Source organism: Rhinoderma darwinii, chromosome 2 (genome assembly GCF_050947455.1).
Source record: "Rhinoderma darwinii isolate aRhiDar2 chromosome 2, aRhiDar2.hap1, whole genome shotgun sequence".
NCBI classification, from domain to species: domain Eukaryota; kingdom Metazoa; phylum Chordata; class Amphibia; order Anura; family Rhinodermatidae; genus Rhinoderma; species Rhinoderma darwinii.
This window is the reverse complement of record NC_134688.1, coordinates 300203122-300226946: the sequence shown is the minus strand read 5'-3', so window position 1 is coordinate 300226946 and position 23825 is coordinate 300203122. Positions and strand designations below refer to the sequence as shown.

Sequence of the window (23825 nt, the reverse complement as noted above, 5' to 3'; positions counted from 1 at the left end):
TCTTTATGAAAGTCAGTGGGAGATTTTCTATTTTTCATATACTTATCATGTTTCCATTTATTTGCTTTATTTATCCAGATGTTATGTTTACAGATTATAGAACAGATAATATAAGGCAGTTTGTATCAAAATAGAATTTACAGCTGTTCTAATAAGATTCCTAATGATTTTCATTTAACAATAAACCTGGGCATATACAGCAAACATGTTTAGGACATTTACACATGCTGGTTTCCTAATGTTTTTCTGTTACAGTGTGTGCGTGCGTGTGTGTGTGTGTGTGTGTGTGTGTGTGTGTATATATGTGTATGTGTGTGTGTGTATATATATATATATATATATATGTGTGTGTGTATGTGTATATATATATATATATATTTGTATGTGTATATACAGTACTGTGCAAAAGTTTTAGGCGGTTGTGGAAAAATGCTGCAAGGTTAGAATGCAAGAAAAATAATAGTGTTGACAGTTTTATTTTTAGTTAACAAAATGCAAAGTGAATGAACAGAAATCTAAATCAAATCAAGATTTGGTGTGACCAGCCTTTGCCTACAAAACAGCATAAATTCTTCCAGGTACACTTGCAGACAGTTTTTGAAGGAACTCTACAGGGAAGTTTTTCCAAACATCTTGGAGAACTAATGACAGATCTTCTGTGGGTGTAGGCTTGCCCAAATCCTTCTGTCTTTTCATGTAATCCCAGAAAGAATAAATGATATTGAGATCAGGGACATTGGCTGTATGTTTGGGGTCGTTGTCCTGCTGCAGAATAAATTTGGAGCCAATCAGATGCCTCCCTGATGGTATTGCATGATGGAGAAGTATCGGCCTGTATTTCTCAGCATTGAGTACACCATTAATCCTGACCAAATCCCCAACTCCAGTTGCTGAAATGCAGCCCCAAACTTGCAAGGAACCTCCACCATGCTTCACGGTTGCCTGCAGACACACTTATTATTGTACTATTCTCCAGCCCTTCGCCAACAAACTGCCTTCTGTTACAGCCAAATATTTCAAATTTTGACTCTTCAGTCCAGAGCACCTGCTGCCAATTTTGTGCACCCCAGTTCCTCTCTTTTCGTGCATAATTGAGTCGCTTGGCCCTGTTTCCTCATTGAAGGTTTGGCTTTTCCTCACCCAGTTTTAAGCCTCCTACACAGCTGTTTCTGTTACAGTAAAAGGGTTTTTCCATCTACTAAAAATTGATGGCTTATCCTCCGGATAGGCCATCAATAGCTGATGGGTCAAATAGCTGATTTTTGTATAATCCTACTAAATCTATGACTTTGTGCAAGTGTACCTAGACGTATTGATGCTGTTTTGAAGGAAAAGGGTGGTCACAGCAAATATTGATTCCATTTAGATTTCTCTTTTGTTCATTCACTTTGTATTTTGTTAATTGATAGAAAAAACAATGAACACATTTTTGAAAGCATTCTTACTTTTCAGCATTTTTCCACAACTGCCTAAAACTTTTGCACAGTACTGTATATGTGAGTATATTTATATATACATACTGTATACACATGTATTGGGACACCGATACATTACACCTACAGGATCTTTTATGACAACCCATTCTAAATCTATAGGCATTAATATGGAGTTTGTTCCCCCTTTTCAGCTAAATCAGCTTTCACTCTTCTGGGCAGACATTCTACAAGATTTTGGAATAGGTCTGTGGGAATTTTTGCTCATTCATCCAGAAGAGCGTTTGTGAGGTCAGATACTGATGTTGGACGAGAGGGCCTGGCTTGCAATCTCTGTTCTAGTTAATTCCAAAGGTTTTCGATGGTTGAGGTCAGGACTCTGTGCAGGCCAGTTAAGTTCTTTCACACCAAAATGACCCAACCATGCCTTTATGGACCTTGCTTTGTTCACTGGGGCACACTACTACTGTGATAGAAAAGATCCTTCCCCAAACTGTTCCCACAAAGTTGAAAGCACATAATTGTCCAAAATATCTTGGTATGCTGAAGCATTAAGATTTCCCCTCACTGGCACTAAGAGGCCTTCGCCAACACCTGAAGAACAACCCTATAGCATTATCCCTCCTCCACTAAACTTCACAGTTGGCACAATGCAGCTAGGCAGATAACGTTCTCCTGGCATTCGCCAACCTCAGACTTGTCCATCATACTGTCAGATAGAGAAGGATGATTCGTAACTCCACAGAACATGTTTTCACTTCTCCAGAGTCCGGTGATGGTGTGCTTTACACCACTCTATCCAACGCTTGGCATTGTGCTTGGTGATGTAAGGCTTGCAAGCAGCTGCTCGACCATGGAAACCCATGAAGCTCCCAGTGCACAGTTTTTGTGCGGACGTTCGTGCCAGAGGAGGTTTGGAACTCTGTAATTACTGAGTCAGCAGAGCGTTGGTGACTTTTATGCAATATGCGCCTCACCACTCAGCGACCCTAATCTGTAACTTTACGTGGAGTTGCTGTGGTTCCGAAAGGCTTTCACTTTGCAATAATACCACTCACAGTTGGTTATGGAATATCTAGGATGGAAGAAATTTCACAAACTGACTTGTTGAAACAGTAGCATGTTAATACAGTACCACGCTCAAATTCAGTGAGCCCTTCAGAATGACCCATTCTTTCACAAATACTTGTAAAGGCAGACTGCATGGCTAGGTGCTTGATTTCATACACCTGTGGCAATGGGGCTGAATGAAACACCTGAACATAGAACCACCCTTTAGCCAAAACATTAAAGGGTGTATTCCCAGAATTTACATTTATTACCTATCCACAGGATAGGTTAAAAGTGTCTGATCGCTGTGGGGCCCAAACCAAACACTAGCTCTGGACCATCGTTCTAGTCATTCCTCCTCACTGCACTACTGTAGTGAGAAGAACTTTGAATAGAGCAGTGGTGGATAGGTGATAAATGTTGATTCTGGGAATACTTGTTTAACCCCTAGGTGCACCACGACGCAAATGTACGTCCTGGTGGCCAGTGTCTTAGCGCACGAGGACGTACAGTTACTGCACAGTTCCCGGTGCACACTGTCGGCGATAGTGTGCACCGGGAACCGGGAGGCCAGCTGTCCCTGACAGCTGACACTCCACTGTATGCCGATCAGCGGCTTATTTCTGCTGACTTTGGCAATTAACCCCTTAATTGGGGTGATAGATTGCAATCGCCGCATTTTAGGGGTTTCTAGCACATCGGCAGACCTCACATTGAAATCGTGAGATTTGCAGATGGCTAGCATGGCGACCGGAGGCCAAGTAATCACCTCCGTGTCTGCCATGTACGGAAGCCTATCAGGACCAGCCTCCTGACAGGCTTCCTGTCAGAGTGACAGGACGTCACTGCTGTTCGCGATGCACACTGTCGGTGACAGTGTCTGTGACAGCTAACACTCCACTGTGTGCCGATCAGCGGCTCATTGACGCTGATTTCGGCAATTAACCCGTTAAATGCAGAGCTCAATTGCAATCTCTGGATGTAGGGGTTTGTAGCACATCAGCAGCCCCCATGCAATTGTGGGGGCTGCTGATGCTTGTGATGGCACCCGGGCACCAGATAACGGCCTCCGGGTCTGCCATGTATTCAAGCCTATGAAGACCAGCCTCTGGCTGGTCCTCGTAGACTGTCAGAGTATGACATCACACTGACAGTTGGAACACATTACACTACCTAGGTAGTATAATGTATTCTAGCAGCGATCAGAGCTGCAGGTAAAAAAAGAAAGTGTAAAAAGTAAAAAAAAAAGTGAATAAAAATGTTTTACAAAAGTGTAAAAATAAAATATATTTTTTTTCCTATAATAAGTCTCTTATTATAGTAAAAAAATGAAACCGTTAATAAACAGTACACATATTTGGTATCACCGCGTTCGTAACGACCCAATCTATAAAACTATAATGTTATTTTTACCGCACGGTGAACGCCGCAAAAAAAAACAAAACTAAAAAAAATACCAGAATCACTATTTTTTGGTCACCACCCCTCCCAAAATAAAGAATAAAAAGTGATAAAAATGTCGCATGTACCCCAAAATAGTACCAATAAAAACTACAACCCGTCCCGCAAAAAACAAGCCCTTACACCGCTTTTTTAAACTGAAAAATAATTAGGTCCGAAAATAAGCCGTGTGAACATACCCTTAAAGTTCTAAGCCATGTAACGTCCTAGAAAAATAAAAGGAGGTTCAAAAAACGATGCAAATATAATGTAGACATATGGGAAATGGTAACTAGTGACTATTTTGTGTAGTATTACTATCTGTTTTACAAGCAGATACATTTAAATTTAGAAAAATGCAAATTTTTGCAAATTTTCTCAAAATGTTGGTGTTTTTCACGAATAAATATTGAATTTATCGACCACATTTTTCCACTATCATAAAGTTCAATATGTCACGAGAAAACAATCTCCGAATCGCTTGGATAGGTAAAAGCATTCCCAAGTTATTACCACATAAATTGACACATCCCCGATTTGAAAAAATCTGCTGTGCCACAAGGCCAAAACAGGCTGCGTCCTGAAGGTGTTAACCACTTCCTGACTAGAGGCTTTACCCCCCTTCCTGACAAGGCCCATTTTCAAGTTTTAGCCATGTGCCAATTTAAAAGTGAATTGTTCTTCTGTTACTCTTCCAACCTACATGTATTTGGTCTCGTTTTTTTCAGAACATATTGGGCTTACATATTTTGTAAAAAAAAATAATAGCTATATTTTAGTTTTTTAAAAACGTAAAAGGAAAAAAAGGGAAATAAATGTAAAAAAAAGTTTGAATATGTGAATTTAGATGATGTTTTTTGACATCTGGTGCATGCCACTGGGTAAACACACACCTGAATACATATTTGGCAACTTCTGCCGACTTTAGTGATACTAAATGTGTACTCGTTTCTTACACACTGGGCGCAAGGCTGAGCTCACAATGAAGGGTGCGCAAACTGGCTTTTGGAGAGCAAATTTTCCAAAGTCAGTTTCAAAGATATCTTTGTGTATGGGACCAGAGTCACGGCCAAAGTCAAAGGGAGAAAAATCTCCAGCTCACCCGTCCAACGCCTGACACTCCGACCTCGCACGGATCTCTGCAACGGTCGACGGTGGATAGTAGAAAAAATGGAGAAAATGATCCAGCGCTGCAGGAGTGTATTTAAAAAGGAACGTATTCCTAAATTTATTAGCAAACAAATGTTAAAAAAGTATGGCAGGCAGACTTGGTAGCAAGGCAGCAACAGGTAGGTATATTGAGCCTACGCGTTTCAAGCATGTCAAGTGCTCTTACTCATGGCTATCATTCATTCAAAGTCGCCATGTATCCCCAGCCTAAGGCCCCCTGCTCACGGCCGTGCCCGTAATCCGGGTCGGTGATTACAGGCACGGCCGGCCCCGGACAGACATTCGCGTTTGCGGACCGTAAAATCAGGAGCACGGTCCGTAAAATCAAAAAATAGGACATGTCTTTTTTTTATATGTGGGTCATTTCTACGGCCTGGACACCTTCCTGTAAATATACGGGAAGGCGTTCGTGGGCAATAGAGTGAATTGGTCCGTACTTTGATCCGCAATTATGTTGATCCGCATATGATATATATATATATACATGTGATATGAAAGATATAAAGAGATAGGTAGATAGAAATAATAATCTTTATTTGCAATTTAGATATTTATATAAAGATATTATAATCATCTATCTATCTGTGTGTGTATCTATCTATCTATCTCATATCCAGGGCCGGCCCTAGAATAGATGGCGCCCTTTGCGAAATGATCTTTCGGCGCCCCACCCCATCGTTAAAAAAAAATGCCCCATAAAAAAATTATAATGCCCTTTTAGTGCCCCCATACAGTAATTCTAATTATTAATTATAATAATATTTAATAATATATTACAACCCCTTCAAGGACACCATATTTTGTCCTCTAATTGTGCCCACAGTATTATGCCACCTGTAGTACCCCTACACAGTATAATGTCCGCTTAGTGGCCCCCACACAGTATAGTGCCCCCCTGTAGATTTTGCCATATAGTCTCCCTGTAGACCAGAGGCGTAGCTAGGTTCTCCAGCACCCGGGGAAAAGGTTCAGTTTGGCGCCCCGCCCCCCCCAACCTCTTTCCCGACATCTCCTTCTCCCTCGCCGTGTTTGTTTTCTCTACCAATCAATGACATGTCATCTCTTTTCCACTTTTCTTTTTATGTAACTCGAGCATAAAAACATTTGCACATTTTACAAGCAATATAGTTCTATACACAACACCAGAACAAAGCTCAGTACATCTATACAGCACCAGAGCCAAGCTCAGTACATATATGCAACACCAGCACAAATACAGCTCAATTTAGTGCAACCCCTGCCGTATAGGTATGTACGGCGTAAAACTACAGCTCCCAGCATGGCCCGAACAACGATAAGGTTATGATGGGAGTTGATATTTCACAAAAAATAAATCATATCATAATCATACCACCCATCATCTCGCTGCAGATCATACAGTGACTACAGTGCTGATTAGAGGCAGAATAAACATTTACATTAAGTGGCTCACCGGTGACGTCTCAGATTCTAGTTCTTTTTCTCCATCCGGTCCAGACCTCTATGACGACTTCTCCCGGTCACAGCCCATTTCGTGCTGTTTGCTGCTCAGATGTCTTCAGCTTCTCACTTTTCCAACATTTCTACACCTATAAATAAAGATAAAGTTCTCATTATACCACACACTACGCCCCTAAATGTAATAGCGCCTTACACTGCACCTCTAATTATAATAGCACCATACATCGTGACCCACACACACTGTGCCCCCTGTGGATAGTGCCTGCCATAGAGACCCCTGTATATAGTGCCCCCATATAGCCCACCCTTGTATATAGTGTCCCACAAATAGCTCCCCCTATAGTGCTCCACAGATAGCCCACCCCTGTATATAGCCCCCCTGTAGATATAATCCACCCCTGTATATAGTGCTCCACATAAAGCCCACCCCTGTATATAGTGCTCCACATATAGTCCACCCCTGTATATAGTGCTCCACAGGTAGCCCACCCCTGTATATAGCCCCCCCGAATATAGTGCCTGCCATAGAGCCCCCTGTAGATAGTGCCCCCCATAGATAGTGCCCCCATATAGCCCACCCCTGTATATAGTGTCCCACAAATAGCTCCCCCTATAGTGCTCCACAGGTAGCCCACCCCTGTATATAGCCCCCCTGTAGATATAGCCCACCCCTGTATATAGTGCTCCACATATAGTCCACCCCTGTATATAGTGCTCCACAGATAGCCCACCCCTGTATATAGCTCCCTGGTAGATATAGCCCACCCCTTTATATAGTGCTCCATAGATAGCCCACCCCTGTATATAGCCCCCCTGTAGATATAGCCCATGCCTGTATATGGTGCTCTATAGATAGCCCACCCCTGTATATAGCCCACCCCTGTATATGGTGCTCATAGATAGCCCACCCCTGTATATAGCCCCCCTGTAGATATAGCCCACCCCTATATATGGTGCTCCATAGATAGCCCCCCCTGTAGATAAAGCCCCCCTTGTAGATAAAGCCACCCCCGTAGATAAAGCCACACTTTTTTATTACAATAAAATAACAAACAATTCAAACTCACCTTAATCCCGCTCCCACGCCAAGCCGGCAGCAATGGAGACCTGCTCTCTTCTTTTACGCAGGTCTCCTGGGGTTTGAACGAAGCGTCTATGAAAGGCGCTGATTGGCTGGGCAGGATGACTTTCCCTGTCAGTCAGCGCCTTTCATCGCTTCACTGGTACAAAAGAGCTGAATAGCCGGGCACGGAACGTACCCAGCCATTCATTGCTTCTAATTGTACCTGTGTCCTATAGACACAGGTACAATTATAGTGCAGGAGGAGGTGGCGCTGGCGCCCCCCTCTAAGTTGCACCCGGGGAACATGCCCTGCCTGGCCCCCCAGTTATGCCCCTGCTGTAGACAGTGCCATAATCCCCCACCTCCTACTTGTAGATCGTGCCATACAGCCCCTCCACCTCCCCCTTGTAGACAGTGCCATACAGTCCCCCACCTCCCCCTTGTAGACAGTGCCCCCAAACAAAAACAAAAATTGTACTCCCCTAGGCCCCATTCCCATGACGAACTGAGTTGCTCCACGGCGTGATCCTGTAGCCCAGTACAGAGTTTCCCAACCTTTTCAGACTCGAGGCAGCACTAGAAAAATTTAATTTCCTCAGGGCCCCCCTACCAAAAATAGTTTTGAGAAAGACAGAAAACGGCTAAGAACAAGCACTACACTCGTAGGGTATGTTCACACACGTTTTTTGTAAGGCAAAAAAAAATCTGCTTCAAAATTCCTTCAGCAACTGACAGCGTTGTTTGACCTTTTTTTTGTGTTTTTTCTTAAGCTGTTGAAGCGAATGCAAAAGAAGCAGGCAAAAAAGCTCCAAACGGGCGCCGCAGGTATTTTCTGCCTCCTGTTAATTTCAATTGGAGGTAGTGCTCCACATATAGTGCTCCACATATAGTCCACCCCTGTATATAGTGCTCCACAGATAGCCCACCCCTGTATATAGCCCCCTGGTAGATATAGCACACCCCTGTATATAGTGCTCCATAGATAGCCCCCCCTGTAGATATAGCCCATGCCTGTATATGGTGCTCTATAGATAGCCAGCCCCTGTATATAGCCCCCCTGTAGATATGGCGCTCCATAGATAGCCCCCCCTGTAGATAAAGCCCCCCCCGTAGATAAAGCCCCCCCGTAGATAAAGCCCCCCCTGTAGATAAAGCCCCCTTGTAGATAAAGCCACCCCCGTAGATAAAGCCACACACTTTTTTATTACAATAAAATAACAAACAATTCAAACTCCCCTTAATCCCGCTCCCACGCCAAGCCGGCAGCAATGGAGACCTGCTCTCTTCTTCTACGCAGGTCTCCTGGGGTTTGAACGAAGCGTCTATGAAAGGCGCTGATTGGCTGGGCAGGATGACTTTCCCTGTCAATCAGCGCCTTTCATCGCTTCACTGGTACAAAAGAGCTGAATAGCCGGGCACGGAAGGTACCCGGCCATTCATTGCTTCTAATTGTACCTGTGTCCTATAGACACAGGTGATATAGTGCAAGAGGAGGTGGCGCTGGCGCCCCCCTCTAAGTTGCGCTCGGGGAACATGCCCTGCCTGCCCCTCCCCTAGTTATGCCCCTGCTGTAGACCGTGCCATAATCCCCCACCTCCTACTTGTAGATTGTGCCATACAGTCCCCCACCTCCCCCTTGTAGACAGTGCCCCCAAACAAAAACAAAAATTGTACTCCCCTAGGCTCCGTTCCTATGACGAACTGAGCTGCTCCACGGCGTGATCCTGTAGCCCAGTACAGAGTTTCCCAACCTTTTCAGACTCGAGGCAGCACTGGAAAAATTGAATTTCCTCAGGGCCCCCTACCAAAAATTGTTTGGAGAAAGACAGAAAACAGCTAAGAACAAAACAAGCACTACACTCGTAGGGTATGTTCACACACGTTTTTTGTAAGGCAAAAAAAATCTACCTCAAAATTCCTTCATCAACTGACAGCGTTGTTTGACCTTTTTTTGTGTTTTTTTCTTAAGCTGTTGAAGCGAATGCAAAAGACGCAGGCAAAAAAGCTCCAAACGGGCGCCGCAGGTATTTTCTGCCTCCTGTTAATTTCAATTGGAGGTCAGAGGCGGAAACCACTTGAAGACCATCAGCCCCCACTCACAGTAAAATGACCATCAGCCCCCCACTCACAGTAAAACGACCATCAGCCCACCACTCACAGTAAAATGACCATCAGCCCACCACTCACAGATTCCCCCTGTAGGTAGCGCCACACAGCCCCTTGTAGGTAGCGCCACACAGCCCCTTGTGGGTAGCGCCACACAGCCCCCTTATGGGTAGCACCACACAGCCCCCTTGTAGGTAGCACCACACAGCCCCCTTGTAGGTAGCGCCACACAGCCCCCTTGTAGGTAGCGCCAGACAGCCTCCTTGTAGGTAGCGCCAGACAGCCCCCTTGTAGGTAGCGCCAGACAGCCCCCTTGTAGGTAGCGCCGGACAGCCCCCTTGTAGGTAGCGCCGGACAGCCCCCTTGTAGGTAGCGCCGGACAGCCCCCTTGTAGGTAGCGCCGGACAGCCCCCTTGTAGGTAGCGCCAGACAGCCCCCTTGTAGGTAGCGCCGGACAGCCCCCTTGTAGGTAGCGCCGGACAGCCCCCTTGGAGGTAGCGCCGGACAGCCCCCTTGGAGGTAGCGCCAGACAGCCCCCTTGGAGGTAGCGCCAGACAGCCCCCTTGGAGGTAGCGCCAGACAGCCCCCTTGGAGGTAGCGCCGCACAGCCCCCTTGGAGGTAGCGCCGCACAGCCCCCTTGGAGGTAGCGCCGCACAGCCCCCTTGGAGGTAGCGCCGCACAGCCCCCTTGTAGGTAGCGCCGCACAGCCCCCTTGTAGGTAGCGCCGCACAGCCCCCTTGTAGGTAGCGCCGCACAGCCCCCTTGTAGGTAGCGCCGCACAGCCCCCTTGTAGGTAGCGCCGCACAGCCCCCTTGTAGGTAGCGCCACACAGCCCCCTTGTAGGTATTGCCCCCTCGTTGGTAGTGCCACACAGCCCACCACCCCCTGGTTGGTAGTGCCTCACAGCCCACCACCCCCTGGTTGGTAGTGCCACACAGCCCACCACCCCCTGGTTGGTAGTGCCACACAGCCCACAGCCCCCTGGTTGGTAGTGCCACACAGCCACCCTGGTTGGTAGTGCCACACAGCCCCCTTGTAGGTAGTGCAAGTACTGCGAAATGACCCTGATAGCTGGCGGGCAATCGACATTCAAATAAGGACAACTGTGCAGGAGCACACAAAATACCCAGCTTTCCCAGCAATCAAATAAATTTCTGGAAATAAACTAAGATTTAACTATTATTTAGTCTAGCTAAAGGATTAATCCTTTTAGCTAGATTAAATAAAAGTTATATCTTAGTTTATTTCCACACATTTATTTGATAGCCGGGAAAGCTGGGTATTTTGTGTGCTCCTGCACAGTTGTCCTTTTTTGTAGGTAGTGCCACACAGCCCACAGCCCCCTTGTAGATAGCAACCCCCCCCCCCTTCCAGTATAGATAGCGCCACTGTAGATCCCTGAAGGAGCGTAATCCCCGTGTGGCCGGGGATTCCGCTCCTGGAGCGTTGCTTGATGTCTCTATCCATATATGTGACCGTCGATTCCACTCCAGGAGAAGCTCCTGTCGTCTGTGTCCATGACATCAAGCAGCGCTCCAGCAGCGGAATCCCCGGCCACACGGGATTCCGCTCCTTCAGGGAGCTACAGTGGCGCTAGTAGATAGCAGAGCAGGGAGATACCTCCCTGCTCTGCTATAGTGCCGTCACTATAGCAGCGGCTGATAGCGGCGCCACCGCCCTCATGCCCAGTGTCACCGCTAGCAGCCGCTATGGCTGCTACAGCGGTAGCGACGGCCACTAAGTGAAGAAGCACCCGGGCGGAAAGGCGACTGCCTAAGGCCGGCCCTAGGTGCAGTTAGCGAGTGCCACCTGGCCCGCTGGTAGTTGCAACGGCGCGGGGATAGACACACCCGCTGGCGCCACTTTTGCAGTGTGGAGGCTGGCGCCCTGTGCGACTGCACTGGTCGAATGTATCTAAGGCAGGCCATGCTCATATCTATCTATCTATTATCTCATATCTAACTATCAATCTCATATCTATCTATCTATCTCATATCGATCGATCGATCGATCTATCTCATAACTATCTATCTAAAAAGAAAAAATAAGAACAGCACTAAAGATATTGAAATAAATATAATTGTGTGTGCACAAGCCTTAGGACCTCAGACTCCAGTCCCACATTTGTATTTCCAAATGAATAGGCAGCACAACACAGGTTCCAATTCGGTGAAAAAAGGTTTTATTCACCCATACGACAGTGCAACGTTTCAGCCCCCATGGGCCTTTCTCAATCATGAAACGTTGCACTGTCGTATGGGTGAATGAAACCTTTTTTCACCGAATTGGAACCTGTGTTGTGCTGCCTACTCTTTTGGAAATATCTGTATGTCTGTCTCTGTCTGTCTGTCTGTCCGTCCATCCGCCTCACATCTGTCAGTCTCATATCTATTGCTAGATAGATAGATTGATAGATAGATAGATGGATGGATTTATTATTATTATTCTCCTTCCCTGACAGCCTGCCAGGAGAGGGAGAAGTTACGGGGGGGGGGGGGATGGAGGGTTGCCGCGGGGGTTTGCTGCGAGTATGGGGAGTAGTATTGTTCCCCTTTGACTGGGATAATATTGTGACAGGTTGTCACAATGATCACATGCCCAGAGACCACGCTGATTAGTCTCTGGGCAGAGCTCCGTGATGTCAGCTGTCCAGAGACCATTGTAAATTGCGGACCGCCCGGACGTTTATAGTCTATGGGCAGTCCGCAAGTGGTTAAACCACCTGCCTAATATTGTGTAGCTCCCCCTCTTGTCGCCAAAGCAGCTTTGACCTGTCAATTCACGGACTCCACAAGACCTTTGAATGTGATCTGACACCAAAACGTTAGCAGCAGATCCTATGTAAGTTGCGAGGTAGGGCCTCCATGATTTGCACTTTTTTTTCTCCAGCACATGCCAAAGGTGCTCAATTGGATTGGTATCTGGAGAATTTGGAAGCCAAATCAACACCTTGAGCTCTTTGTCATGTTCCTTAAACCATTCCTTAACCATTTTCGCAGTGTGGCAGAGCGCATTATCTCGCTAAATGGGGCACTGCCATTAAAGAATACCAATGTCATGAATGGGTGTAATTGGTCTTCAACAATATTTAGGTAGGTGATATGTGTCAAAGTAACATCCGCATTAATATCAGAACCCAAGGGGTTCCAGCAGAACATTTTCCAGAGCATCACACTGCCTTCGCCAGCTTGCCTAGTTCATCATGGTGCCATCTCTTCTCCAGGTAAGCAACGTACGCGCACCTGGCCATCCATATAATGTAAAACTTGATTCAACAGACCAGACCATCTTCTTCCATTTCCCCAAGCTCTAGTTGTGATGCTCATATGCCCATTGTAGGCGCTTTTGGCGGTTAACAGGGGTCAGCATGGGCACTCTGACCGGTCTGCCGCTACAGCCCCAAAAGCAGCAAGTTGCAATGTACTGTGTGTTTTAACACCAACTCTATCGTAGCCTTTTTTAGCAATTTGTGCTACAGTATTCCTTCTGTTGGATTGGGCCAGACAAGCTAGCCTTCGCTCCCCACACACATATCAATGAGCCTTGGGCGCACAGAACTCTTTTGCCGGTTTACCGTTTGTCCTTCCTTGGACCAATTTTAATAGGTACTAACCACTGCATACGGAAACACCTCACCAGACCGGCTATTGTGGAGATGCTCTGACCTAGTTATCTAGGACAATTTGGCCCTTGTCATAGCTGCTCAGATCCTTACGCTTTCCTTTTTCTCCTGCTTCAAACACATTAACTTCAAGAATTGACACTTGCTACCTAATATATCCCACTCCTTGACAAGTGCCATTGTAACAGAATAATCAATTTTATTCACTTCTCCTGTCAGTGATTTTAATGTTAAATCTTTTCAATAAAGCTGGATTTTTGTTTAAATATCACAAAATTACTTATCTTTCAAATCCCCCTCCGCTCCCACGCTAATGGTTAGGACAATACGTGACTGTGGCAGCCAATCACTGGCCACAGCAGTGACATCAGTAAGGTCAACACATAAATCCATTTTTCAAACATGGCAATTTGGTGTTGGTCAACTTTTCCCCTTCAATAAATTAGATGGTCACAGGATAGGTGATAAATATCTGATCGCTGGGGGCCCCGTCGCCGGGACCCCACCAATCACTAGAACAGTACAGCGCTTGGAGGTTTCCGTCAGTCCCATAGACATTAGAGCGTCAGGGGACAGCCCCTTTAAGATCTGAAAACAACTAAGTGTGACAAATTTGCAAGCAAAAAAGTTATCCGAATAGGGCGCTTTCTCTAGGCACTGCACATACTCATTTAGGTCTGTGCAAGGTACTGGCATGGTAGTGTGGTTCATTTGTTGTTGTTTTTTTTTGTCTGACCACTTTTTACATGACACATATCATTGACCACACTCACCAATCCGAAGTATGCTGTACCCCCAAAAAAAGCTATTTGCCTATACAATTACTAGCAGTTATGGAGACGGAAGCTAATGGGAGAGTAAACCTTACTTGATATTATTTTTTTTATACGTTTTAGTGTGGATTCACACGTGGCGTAATTTTATGCCACTAATTTGGCCGCAGTGAATACAGCATAAAATCTTCATGTTTACAGCGGATTTAGTTGCGGATTTGCCGTGGACATCTACCTTTCTATTGCGCAGTCACAGCCTCACTTGAGATAAACTTTGGCTTAATCCCTATAATCTTTGATATTTTACCTAACGCATTACATAGTTATCATTAACGGTAAATGACACCTTAATGCATAATTTCAATTAGCTTGTATTATCAACTTGCTTCACTGTCTATTAATATTTGTATAATGCAAGGAATAATGTACTTAAATGTGTAATGAGTTCTTTAATCCATATAAAAGATTATAGTTCTGTAAACCGTATAAATAACAATATATTTTATGGAAGGAGGTACGATATTCCCATTATATCACCTGCTATACCTCAGGCATCATCACTAGTTTTAGACTGCAGCTCATTCATTTGATCTAAGACTCCAAACTTATTAACCTGCTAGCTGTTTACTGCTATTGTATCTGACATTATTCTGCTGTACCAGCTATAGCATTGGCTTACTTTCCTAATATCAAATTCAATGCATGTGATGCTACATAAAAACTCCCCTGGAAGGGGGCAGGTTTTTTATGTAGAGCACCTCCTTATGTCTTAATAGAGGTCAACCCTACAGGCATATACCTGACCATTGAAGTTTACAGCACTGAACTCTGGCACCTGTCCTCGCTCGTCCGACACGATGAAGTTCCTGTGGGAGGAAGTGAGTGACGTCACAGCGTGATCTCTCGAGAACACGCTGTGTGTCTGTGCACTGCCAGAAGCTGGGTGGTAACGAAGAGAAGTGAATGATGCGGATTCGTCAGCATCATACACTTCTATTCACAACGCCCAGCTAGTAAAACAAGTAAAAACGCCCAGATGTACGCACACAATACACGCCCAGTTGTACTTTAACGTTAAACACGCCCAGTTGTACTTTAGAAAGCCTCATTTACATAAATATAAAAACGGTCATAACTTGGCCAAAAATGCTCGTTTTAAAAAAAACAAAACGTTACTCTTATCTACATTGCAGCGCCGATCTGCTGCAATAGGAGATAGGGGTTGCAAAATCTGGTGACAGAGACTCTTTAACACATTACTATAGTTACATTGAGTACATATACTGTGTGTTCCACCTGTTGTGTAGTAATTAAAACATGAACTCCTTAATGACCGTATAGTGTTTTTACGGCAGCCACTCTGGGTAGTTGTTCTGAAGCGCCACCTTTTCACGGTGCCATTTCAGAAGATGTAACCCCCGAATTTGGCGCTCTGCTCCTGATGCCCAGGCTGTTGCTAACAGCCTGGGGCTTCAGGGCAACGATCAGAGGCCAATAGCAGTGGTCTCCAGTCATGTGAGCCCGTTTAACCCCTCAGATGCTGCGGTCAATAGCGACTGCTGCATGTGAGTGGTTTTAGAGGGAGGGGGCTCCCTCTCTCACCCCATTATACCAGTGTTTAGAAAACTAGAATGCATAACCCCCTGCTGCTTTTATTCATGGATGTATATTTGCTCATCCTAGGAACACCAGAACTTAGTCCTGCTGACTGCAAAGAGTTGGAAAATAAGCTTAAGGAAAGAGAAGAATTTCTGATCCCTATTTACCACCAAGTTGCAGTGCAGTTTGCAGATCTGCATGATACACCAGGTAGAATGCAGGAAAAGGGAGTTATAACCGTAAGTACAACCTCATCATTTTCACCTGTAACGCTTAATATTTTCCTATTTCCTTCTCATAAGATTTTTTTTGCTGATTCATTCAATACAGGATATCCTGGAATGGAAAACATCAAGGACATTTTTTTACTGGAGGTTACGGAGACTACTTTTGGAAGATGTAGCAAAGCAGAAGATCCATGCTGCAAATCCAGAGTTAACAGATGGGCAGATTCAAGCTATGCTAAGGCGATGGTTTGTGGAAGTAGAAGGAACTGTCAAGGTAAGTGAGTAATCTGCAAATATTCCTTGCAATTTAAGCACACTCTTGAATACAGGTCTGAACCATACAACATGATGTCTTAGAGAGCAAAGAAGATATTCCTGTTCCGAATTTAATGAATTTGTGTACTGTACTAAATCATGGGTATGAAGCAAGTCTCCAGGAAGTATCTGTTCTATCAGGGAAAGCTGGATGAGATAGGAGGAAACCAGGAAAGCTGAATATCCCCAGCAAGGAGTAGTATTCTAAGGACTTTATATTTCAATCATTTTTATTGAAGGTTTACAAGAAAAGGAAAACTTCACATCAAACCATGCAAATAACAGTTGGGGGCATTCCCCGAAAATCGAATTATGACATACAAATATATGCCAAGAATTACCACTTGTTGTAAAAGCAGAGAGAGAATAAAAAAAAAAAAAAAAAGATAATAAGGAAGGGAGAGAGAGAGAGGGAAAAGAGGGGGGGGGGGAAGGATAGGAAAATGAGGGTCAGGTGTCCTCTAGGCAACATGAACCTAAGAGTTCGTCCCAAGGTATCTGAGCCATGGTTGCCAAACTTGAAGAAAGAGCTCCTCCTTGTCTGAGACCATACAGTGTAAATGGTCATTGACCATGATCCAATTCAGTTTAGTCTTTACCAGATAAAGAGGAATCACAGGGCTCTTCCAGGACGTAGCTATAGCTATTTTGGCTGCCAGGAAAAGAAAGGATACAAATTTATGAGAGGCTTTAGGTAATCCAGGGACGGTCTCATTAATCTGGGTTACAGAAAATAACATATTGATTCGTCGCCAAAACCGGCGTACCTTCAGGCAACCTTACCACGTATGCAGAGGGTCTCCCACACAACCACAGTGTCTAAAGCAAGAAGATGAGGTAGAAGGGAACATCTTGGCCAACCTAGAGGGAACTAAGTACCATCGTAAGAATACTTTATAATTGGCTTTTTAGTGGCTAAATTTTCGCCGTACGTTCTGCCATATCTTGCCATTCCCTAACCGTAAAGGATGTGTGTAAGTCCCTCTCCCACATAGACATATATGAGAGCTTGTCCGTCGGAGAAACAAAAAATGAGTAAATATTAGACAAAAGATGATGACCACTAGAATTATTCAAACATAGATGCTCAAATACTGAAGTATTCTGCAGAACCAAAGCAGGTTTAAATGAGGACATAAAATGGTGAATCTGGTGAAAGCTAAATATTTCAGAGTCAGGCATGTGGTGGATGGACTGGTAAAAATGACAGGGTTTTACGCCTAATCTATCACAAAAGTGTCCAAGTCGGTATAGACCTTTATGCTAAGGTAAGTTCAAATTTAGGGCCTGTATTTTTATAGAATGATAGGCAGGTTGGTAGTGGGGCCTTATCCTTCCTGTCCAGTACAGGATTTCTCTGCAGCTCTGAGCTGTTGCTACTCAGTTCAACACTGATCTATAAAGGTGTGCACTTTTATAACCTGTCTATCTGTCTAGTAATACTGATCTCTGCTAGCCTCCTGTTGGACATTTGTGGTTTGTGTAAGGTAACAGACAATTTTAATCTGGTTTTTGGGTGGTTTGTAGTATGCAACTCGTATAGTCAGGGAAAATCATGTTCAGTTAGTGCTCAGCCAAGCAGAGGTTAATTTGTGGGGGGTTTATATAGTGTGTATGTATGTCATGCCCTCCATTACTGTGCCCCTTTCTTGGTCATATTGTATATGAAATCTGTGACAAATCTATAAATAATTTTTCTATAAGTGTCGCAGGTGATCATCTATTCCCCCCGTTATTCTCATAAGCCTGCGTCTGGTTGTGAGGTAACTGGCTGCAGAAAGAGCCTTATCCTACTGCTCTGTTTGCAATAGGAGTCCAAGAATGCTAAGCCCTACCTTCTTAGCTAGGCCACACCCCTCAGCCGGAAGTGGATGAGAATCGGGAGGAAATGAACACCTGTGTTCTCTGAAAGCTTTCTTAAAGAATGTTTTAGGGTTATCCTGTAGACTGACAATACTGTGAACAAGTTTTTTTTATTTACTTTTCTCATGAATTTTTATGTTTAGTGTTCCCCTTTGCATCATATCATCCGCCATGTCCGCTACATGAAAAGTGCACAGGCTCAGGAGCTGCGCCTGCACTATACGCGGCGGGTTCTGACTGTTTTAAATAGCTGCCACTCACCTGTAACAGCCAGGATTGGAAATAACTCCGATCCCAGCCATATAACCCCTCAGATGCTGTGGTCAATAGTGACCACAGCATCTCGCGATTAGACAAAAAAAGAGAGCGTTCTCTGCCCCCCAGCGTTATGAAATCGCAAAGATACGATCAGTTGCCATGGTAGCCGGAGGCCTCCAGGTCTGTCATTAATGCTCTATTATTAAGTCTTGCCAGAGGCAATGCTTCATAGTAGAGCACAAATAAAGGCAATATATAAGTACATCAGTAGGGGGTCTAAAAAATTAATAATTAAAATATATACAAAAAAAATAATAACTTTTTTCCCATTTCTCCAGAAAATTATGTAAGCAATGAAAAAGTTAATACAATTGGTATTGCTGCATACATATAAAATTCTGAATGATTAAAACATCAAGTTTTTTAACCCGCAGGGTGAACAGCATAGGAAAAAAAATGTCAATGCCAGGATAGCTTTTTTGGTCCCCTCGATAAAAAGTTGTATGTACCCCAAAATGGTACCAATAAAAACTACAGCTCACGCCTCAGAAAACAAGCCCTAACACAGCTCCTTCAACAACAAAAAAGAAAAAATGGGCGATACAAAACAAATTCTTTTAACAGTGGTTTTGCTTTGTAAAAGATTATTAAAAACTCTAACAATTTGGTGTCGCCCTAATTGTATTGACCCGCAGAATAAAGTTAACCTGTCGTTCTTTACCGCACAGTGAATTCTTGTGGTTCCCATTTGACCTCACAAACTAATTTTACACATTTTCTCAGTACCTTATATGGTGCCTTAAAAAAATAGAACTCGTCCTGCTAAAAAACAAGCCCTCCTACCGCTATCTTGACGGAAAAATAAAAAAATGATTGCTCTTGGAATGCAACGAAATTGATAAAACAAAAATTGCCTGTGTCTCCAAGGGGTTAAGGTAAGCTGATGTTATCCCTATGGAGAATGAGAAGGATTTCTGCTTTAGAAAGTGAATTTCACTTTAGGCTCGTTCACATCTGCGTCGGAGGCTCGTTAGGAGCCTCCATCGCAGATTGTTGTTTTTGACGAGAAAAATAGAGCTGCATGCAATGCTATTTAACCCTGTCCAAACCGACATCTCAGCGGAACCTGATGTACCCCATTATAAGTAAATCGGGTCTATCGGGCGCCGCTGGTGTCTGTCATGCGACAGATCTGTTACTGCATTTTTCTTTCCTAGCAGTATTATTTTTGTAGTGAAGCAAATGTAATGGAGATTGAGATATAGTCAGTATAGGCATAGTTTTATTTAGTTAAGCCCCTATAATCCGGGTAGCAAAATAAATTTGAAACTAGTTGGTTTTTGTGGGCATGCTGCATAACAAACAGCACAGCAGCAATCAGATTGAAAGGTGTCTAAGGCCTCGTTCACATCTGCGTCGAGCTTCCATTCATGGGTAAAGCTTCCCATAGCTTCCATAGAGACCATAGCTTCCGTTTGTATTACCATTGATTTCAATAGTAATGCTTCCGTTGCAAATGGTTTCCGTTTGTCTCCGTTCTGTAAGGTTTCCCTTTTTTTAGCGGAAACAATAGCGCAGTCGACTACGCTATTGTTTCCGCTAAATAAAAGTAAGCCTTACAGAACAGAGACAAATGAAAACCATTTGCAACGGAAGCATTACTATTGAAATCAATGGTAATACAAACTGAAGATATGGTTTATGTTTGGCTTTCTGTTCATGGGTTCCCCTAACGGAAAGGTCGAACGGAACCCATGAACAGAAGCCCGAAAATCTAAAATAAGGAGAAGCAGCTCACCAAAATGAAAAAAACATGCTGCTTCTTATTTCTTTTTTAAAAATTAAAATAAAAAAAACAAACAACTAAATAGGGTATTTTATTATTTTTAATACTTTAACAAGTCATGTACAATCCATTTTTTTATGTGCTGTAAACCTCCTTATATGCAACAATTTTGGATTTAAGCTTTAGTGCCAGTTGGTATTTCCTTTTATAACATTTCACGAGATTCACAATGGTGTTTTTTCTTGCAGAATGTTTGTGTCCTGTAATTGTTCATCGTTGGCAGACCCCTTCAACATTTCACAATGACCATTCTCAAGCTAGCTGCTAGGCATTTCCAACAATTTAAGATAGATGTGGCTGAAAAGGTTGGGGTGGGGGCATGGCTGCTGGGGGAGTGCGTGAGCATTTACGGGCGATGCTTGCATGTGTTTAGGAGCTTGTGCCTTGTTAGCTAATACATTACACCAATCAAGGCAAGTTATCTTAAGCTACAATTAATCTGCTCCCTGGCATATGTTGATAGGAAAGCATCATGCTGTTTCTTAATTAAAAGCAAACGGATTAAAAATGATTAATAACAGTATTAAATATTCACCCAAACTAAAAGCTTTGGGATTCCTGGTTAAATCTTGCTTTGTGTAGGATTTTACAGCAAGTGTAATTTCTATCCAGATATTTAGCTTTTTTATTTAATTCTTTCTCTTCTTTTGCAATCTGTTTAGTGTAACTGCTTTTACATAAGATATATTTGAAATCAGAATTTTCCGGTATTAGTGCATAGCCTGTCCCTAGACTGATAAGGAAAGATGTGAGATATATATATGTGTGTGTGTGTGTGTGTGTGTGTGTGTGTGTGTATATATATGTGTGTGTGTGTGTGTGTGTGTGTGTGTATATATATATATATATGTATCACATAAACACAACAAAAATTTGAACAGCACATTCCAACAATGATACAAAACGTGTATGCAGGTCTCTTTCTGCTGTATATATATATATATATGTGTATATATATATATTTATATATATGTATGTGTGTATATATATGTATGTGTATATGTATATATGTGTATATGTATATATATGTATGTGCATATATGTGTATATGTATGTGTGTGTATATGTATGTATGCATATATGTATGTATGTGTATATATATATGTATGTGTATATGTATGTGTATATATATATATGTATGTGTGTGTGTGTATATATATATATATATATATATGTATATACACTACCGTTCAAAAGTTTAGGGTCACTTAGAAATTTCCTTATTTTTTAAAGAAAAGCACAGTTTTTTTCAATGAAGATAACATTAAATTAATCAGAATTACATTCTATACATTGTTAATGTGCTAAATGACTATTCTAGCTGCAAACGTCTGGTTTTTAATGCAATATCTACATAGGTGTATAGAGGCCCATTTCCAGCAACCATCACTCCAGTGTTCTAATGGTACATTGTGTTTGCTAATTGTGTTAGAAGGCTAATGGATGATTAGAAAACACTTGAAAACCCTTGTGCAATTATGTTAGCACCGCTGTAAACAGTTTTGCTGTTTAGAGGAACTATAAAACTGACCTTCCTTTGAGCTAGTTGAGAATCTGGAGCATTACATTTGTGGGTTCGATTAAACTCTCCAAATGGTTAGAAAAAGAGAGCTTTCATGTGAAACTCGACAGTCTATTCTTGTTCTTAGAAATGAAGGCTATTCCATGCGAGAAATTGCCAAGAAACTGAAGATTTCCTACAACGGTGTGTACTACTCCCTTCAGAGGACAGCACAAACAGGCTCTAACCAGAGTAGAAAGAGAAGTGGGAGGCCCCGCTGCAGAACTGAGCAACAAGACAAGTACAAGTCTCTAGTTTGAGAAATATACGCCTCACAGGTCCTCAACTGGCAGCTTAATTAAATAGTACCTGCAAAAGCCAGTGTCAACGTCTACAGTGAAGAGGCGACTCCGGGATGCTGGCCTTCAGGGCAGAGTGGCAAAGAAAAAGCCATATCTGAGATTGGCTAATAAAAGGAAAAGATTAATATGGGCAAAAGCACACAGACATTGGACAGAGGAAGATTGAAAAAAAGTGTTATGGACAGACGAATCGAAGTTTGAGGTGTTTGGATCACACAGAAGAACATTTGTGAGACGCAGAACAACTGAAAAGATGCTGGAAGAGTGCCTGACGCCATCTGTCAAGCATGGTGGAGGTAATGTGATGGTCTGGGGTTGCTTTGATGCTGGTAAAGTGGGAGATTTGTACAAGGTAAAAGGGCTTTTGAATAAGGAAGGCTATCACTCCATTTTGCAGCGCCATGCCATACCCTGTGGACAGCGCTTGATTGGAGCCAATTTCATCCTACAACAGGACAATGACCCAAAGCACACCTCCAAATTATGCAAGAACTATTTAGGGAAGAAGCAGGCAGCTGGTATTCTATCTGTAATGGTGTGGCCAGCGCAGTCACCAGATCTCAACCCCATAGAACTGTTGTGGGAGCAGCTTGACCGTATGGTACGCAAGAAGTGCCCATCAAGCCAATCCAACTTGTGGGAGGGTTTCTGGAAGCATGGGGTGAAATTTCTCCCGATTACCTCAGCAAATTAACAGCTAGAATGCCAAAGGTCTGCAATGCTGTAATTGCTGCAAATGGAGCATTCTTTGACGAAAGCAAAGTTTGAAGGAGAAAATTATTATTTCAAATAAAAATCATTATTTCTAACCTTGTCAATGTCTTGACTATATTTTCTAGTCATTTTGCAACTCATTTGATAAATATAAGTTTCATGGAAAACACAAAATTGTCTGGGTGACCGCAAACTTTTGAACGGTAGTGTATATATAATTTTTATATTTTTTTTTTTAATGTAATGTGCAATATTTAGCTTTTTTCATTCCCATATTCACAGTTAGCAGTGATATTGTTGATAAAAAAAATTCCGCAAATAATACAGTATTTGTATGAAATTTGTAATACCTGTTAAGCCGTAATGCAGCTGAATTTATCAACCGTGTTTTATATTGGAGTGTTAACCCCTTAACGACCGCCCACCGTCTTTTGACGTCAGGCGGTGCATGTACTCAGTCTACAGCGACGCCTTTTGGCGTCGCTGTAGTAGAGGGGGTTTATCGGCACCCTGGTGACATCTGCACTAAAAACCGGCTGTAAGTAACAGGTCCGGTTCTTAGTGCAGCCATCAGGACCTGCCGATTTCGTCGTAACAGCATGTGACCGCTGTGACAGCCAATCACAGCGGTCATATGCTGTTACTGCGTACAGAGCCGCCGGGAGTGTCTAAATGACAGCTCCTGCTCTAAGAACGAGCTGTTGCTAGAAGCTCTGTTCTTAGAGCAGTGATCAGGAGCCAATAGTATTGGTTCCTGATCTTTTGTGATTACTATGAGATCCAATCATAGTGATCACTACTGTAAAATAAAAGTAAAAACATGTATCTGTTTCTCCTCACTGTTCTAGCTGTGGAGAGAAACAGATACAAGTGTGTCAGTGTCCCCACACAAAATCACTTGTCCCTTACACAGTTTATTAAAAAAAATAACACATTTTTTTCAGTATTTTATAGTATATAGTATATACATATATATATAAATATATTTACTGTATATACTAAGAATCGTACTATAAACTACTTTCTTTTTAGGGTACGCTGT

General features: G+C 43.1%; 1 protein-coding gene across 2 annotated transcripts in view; it reads left to right on the top strand.

Moving 5' to 3' along the window:
- Nucleotides 1-23825, top strand: part of ACACA (acetyl-CoA carboxylase alpha) — a 454335-nt gene that overhangs the window by 398784 nt on the left and 31726 nt on the right. For both annotated transcript variants that reach the window (XM_075853501.1, XM_075853500.1), the window contains exons 52-53: nucleotides 15782-15936; nucleotides 16028-16198. In XM_075853501.1, the coding sequence (XP_075709616.1) occupies nucleotides 15782-15936; nucleotides 16028-16198 (326 nt within the window). The remainder of the gene's footprint in view (nucleotides 1-15781; nucleotides 15937-16027; nucleotides 16199-23825) is intronic.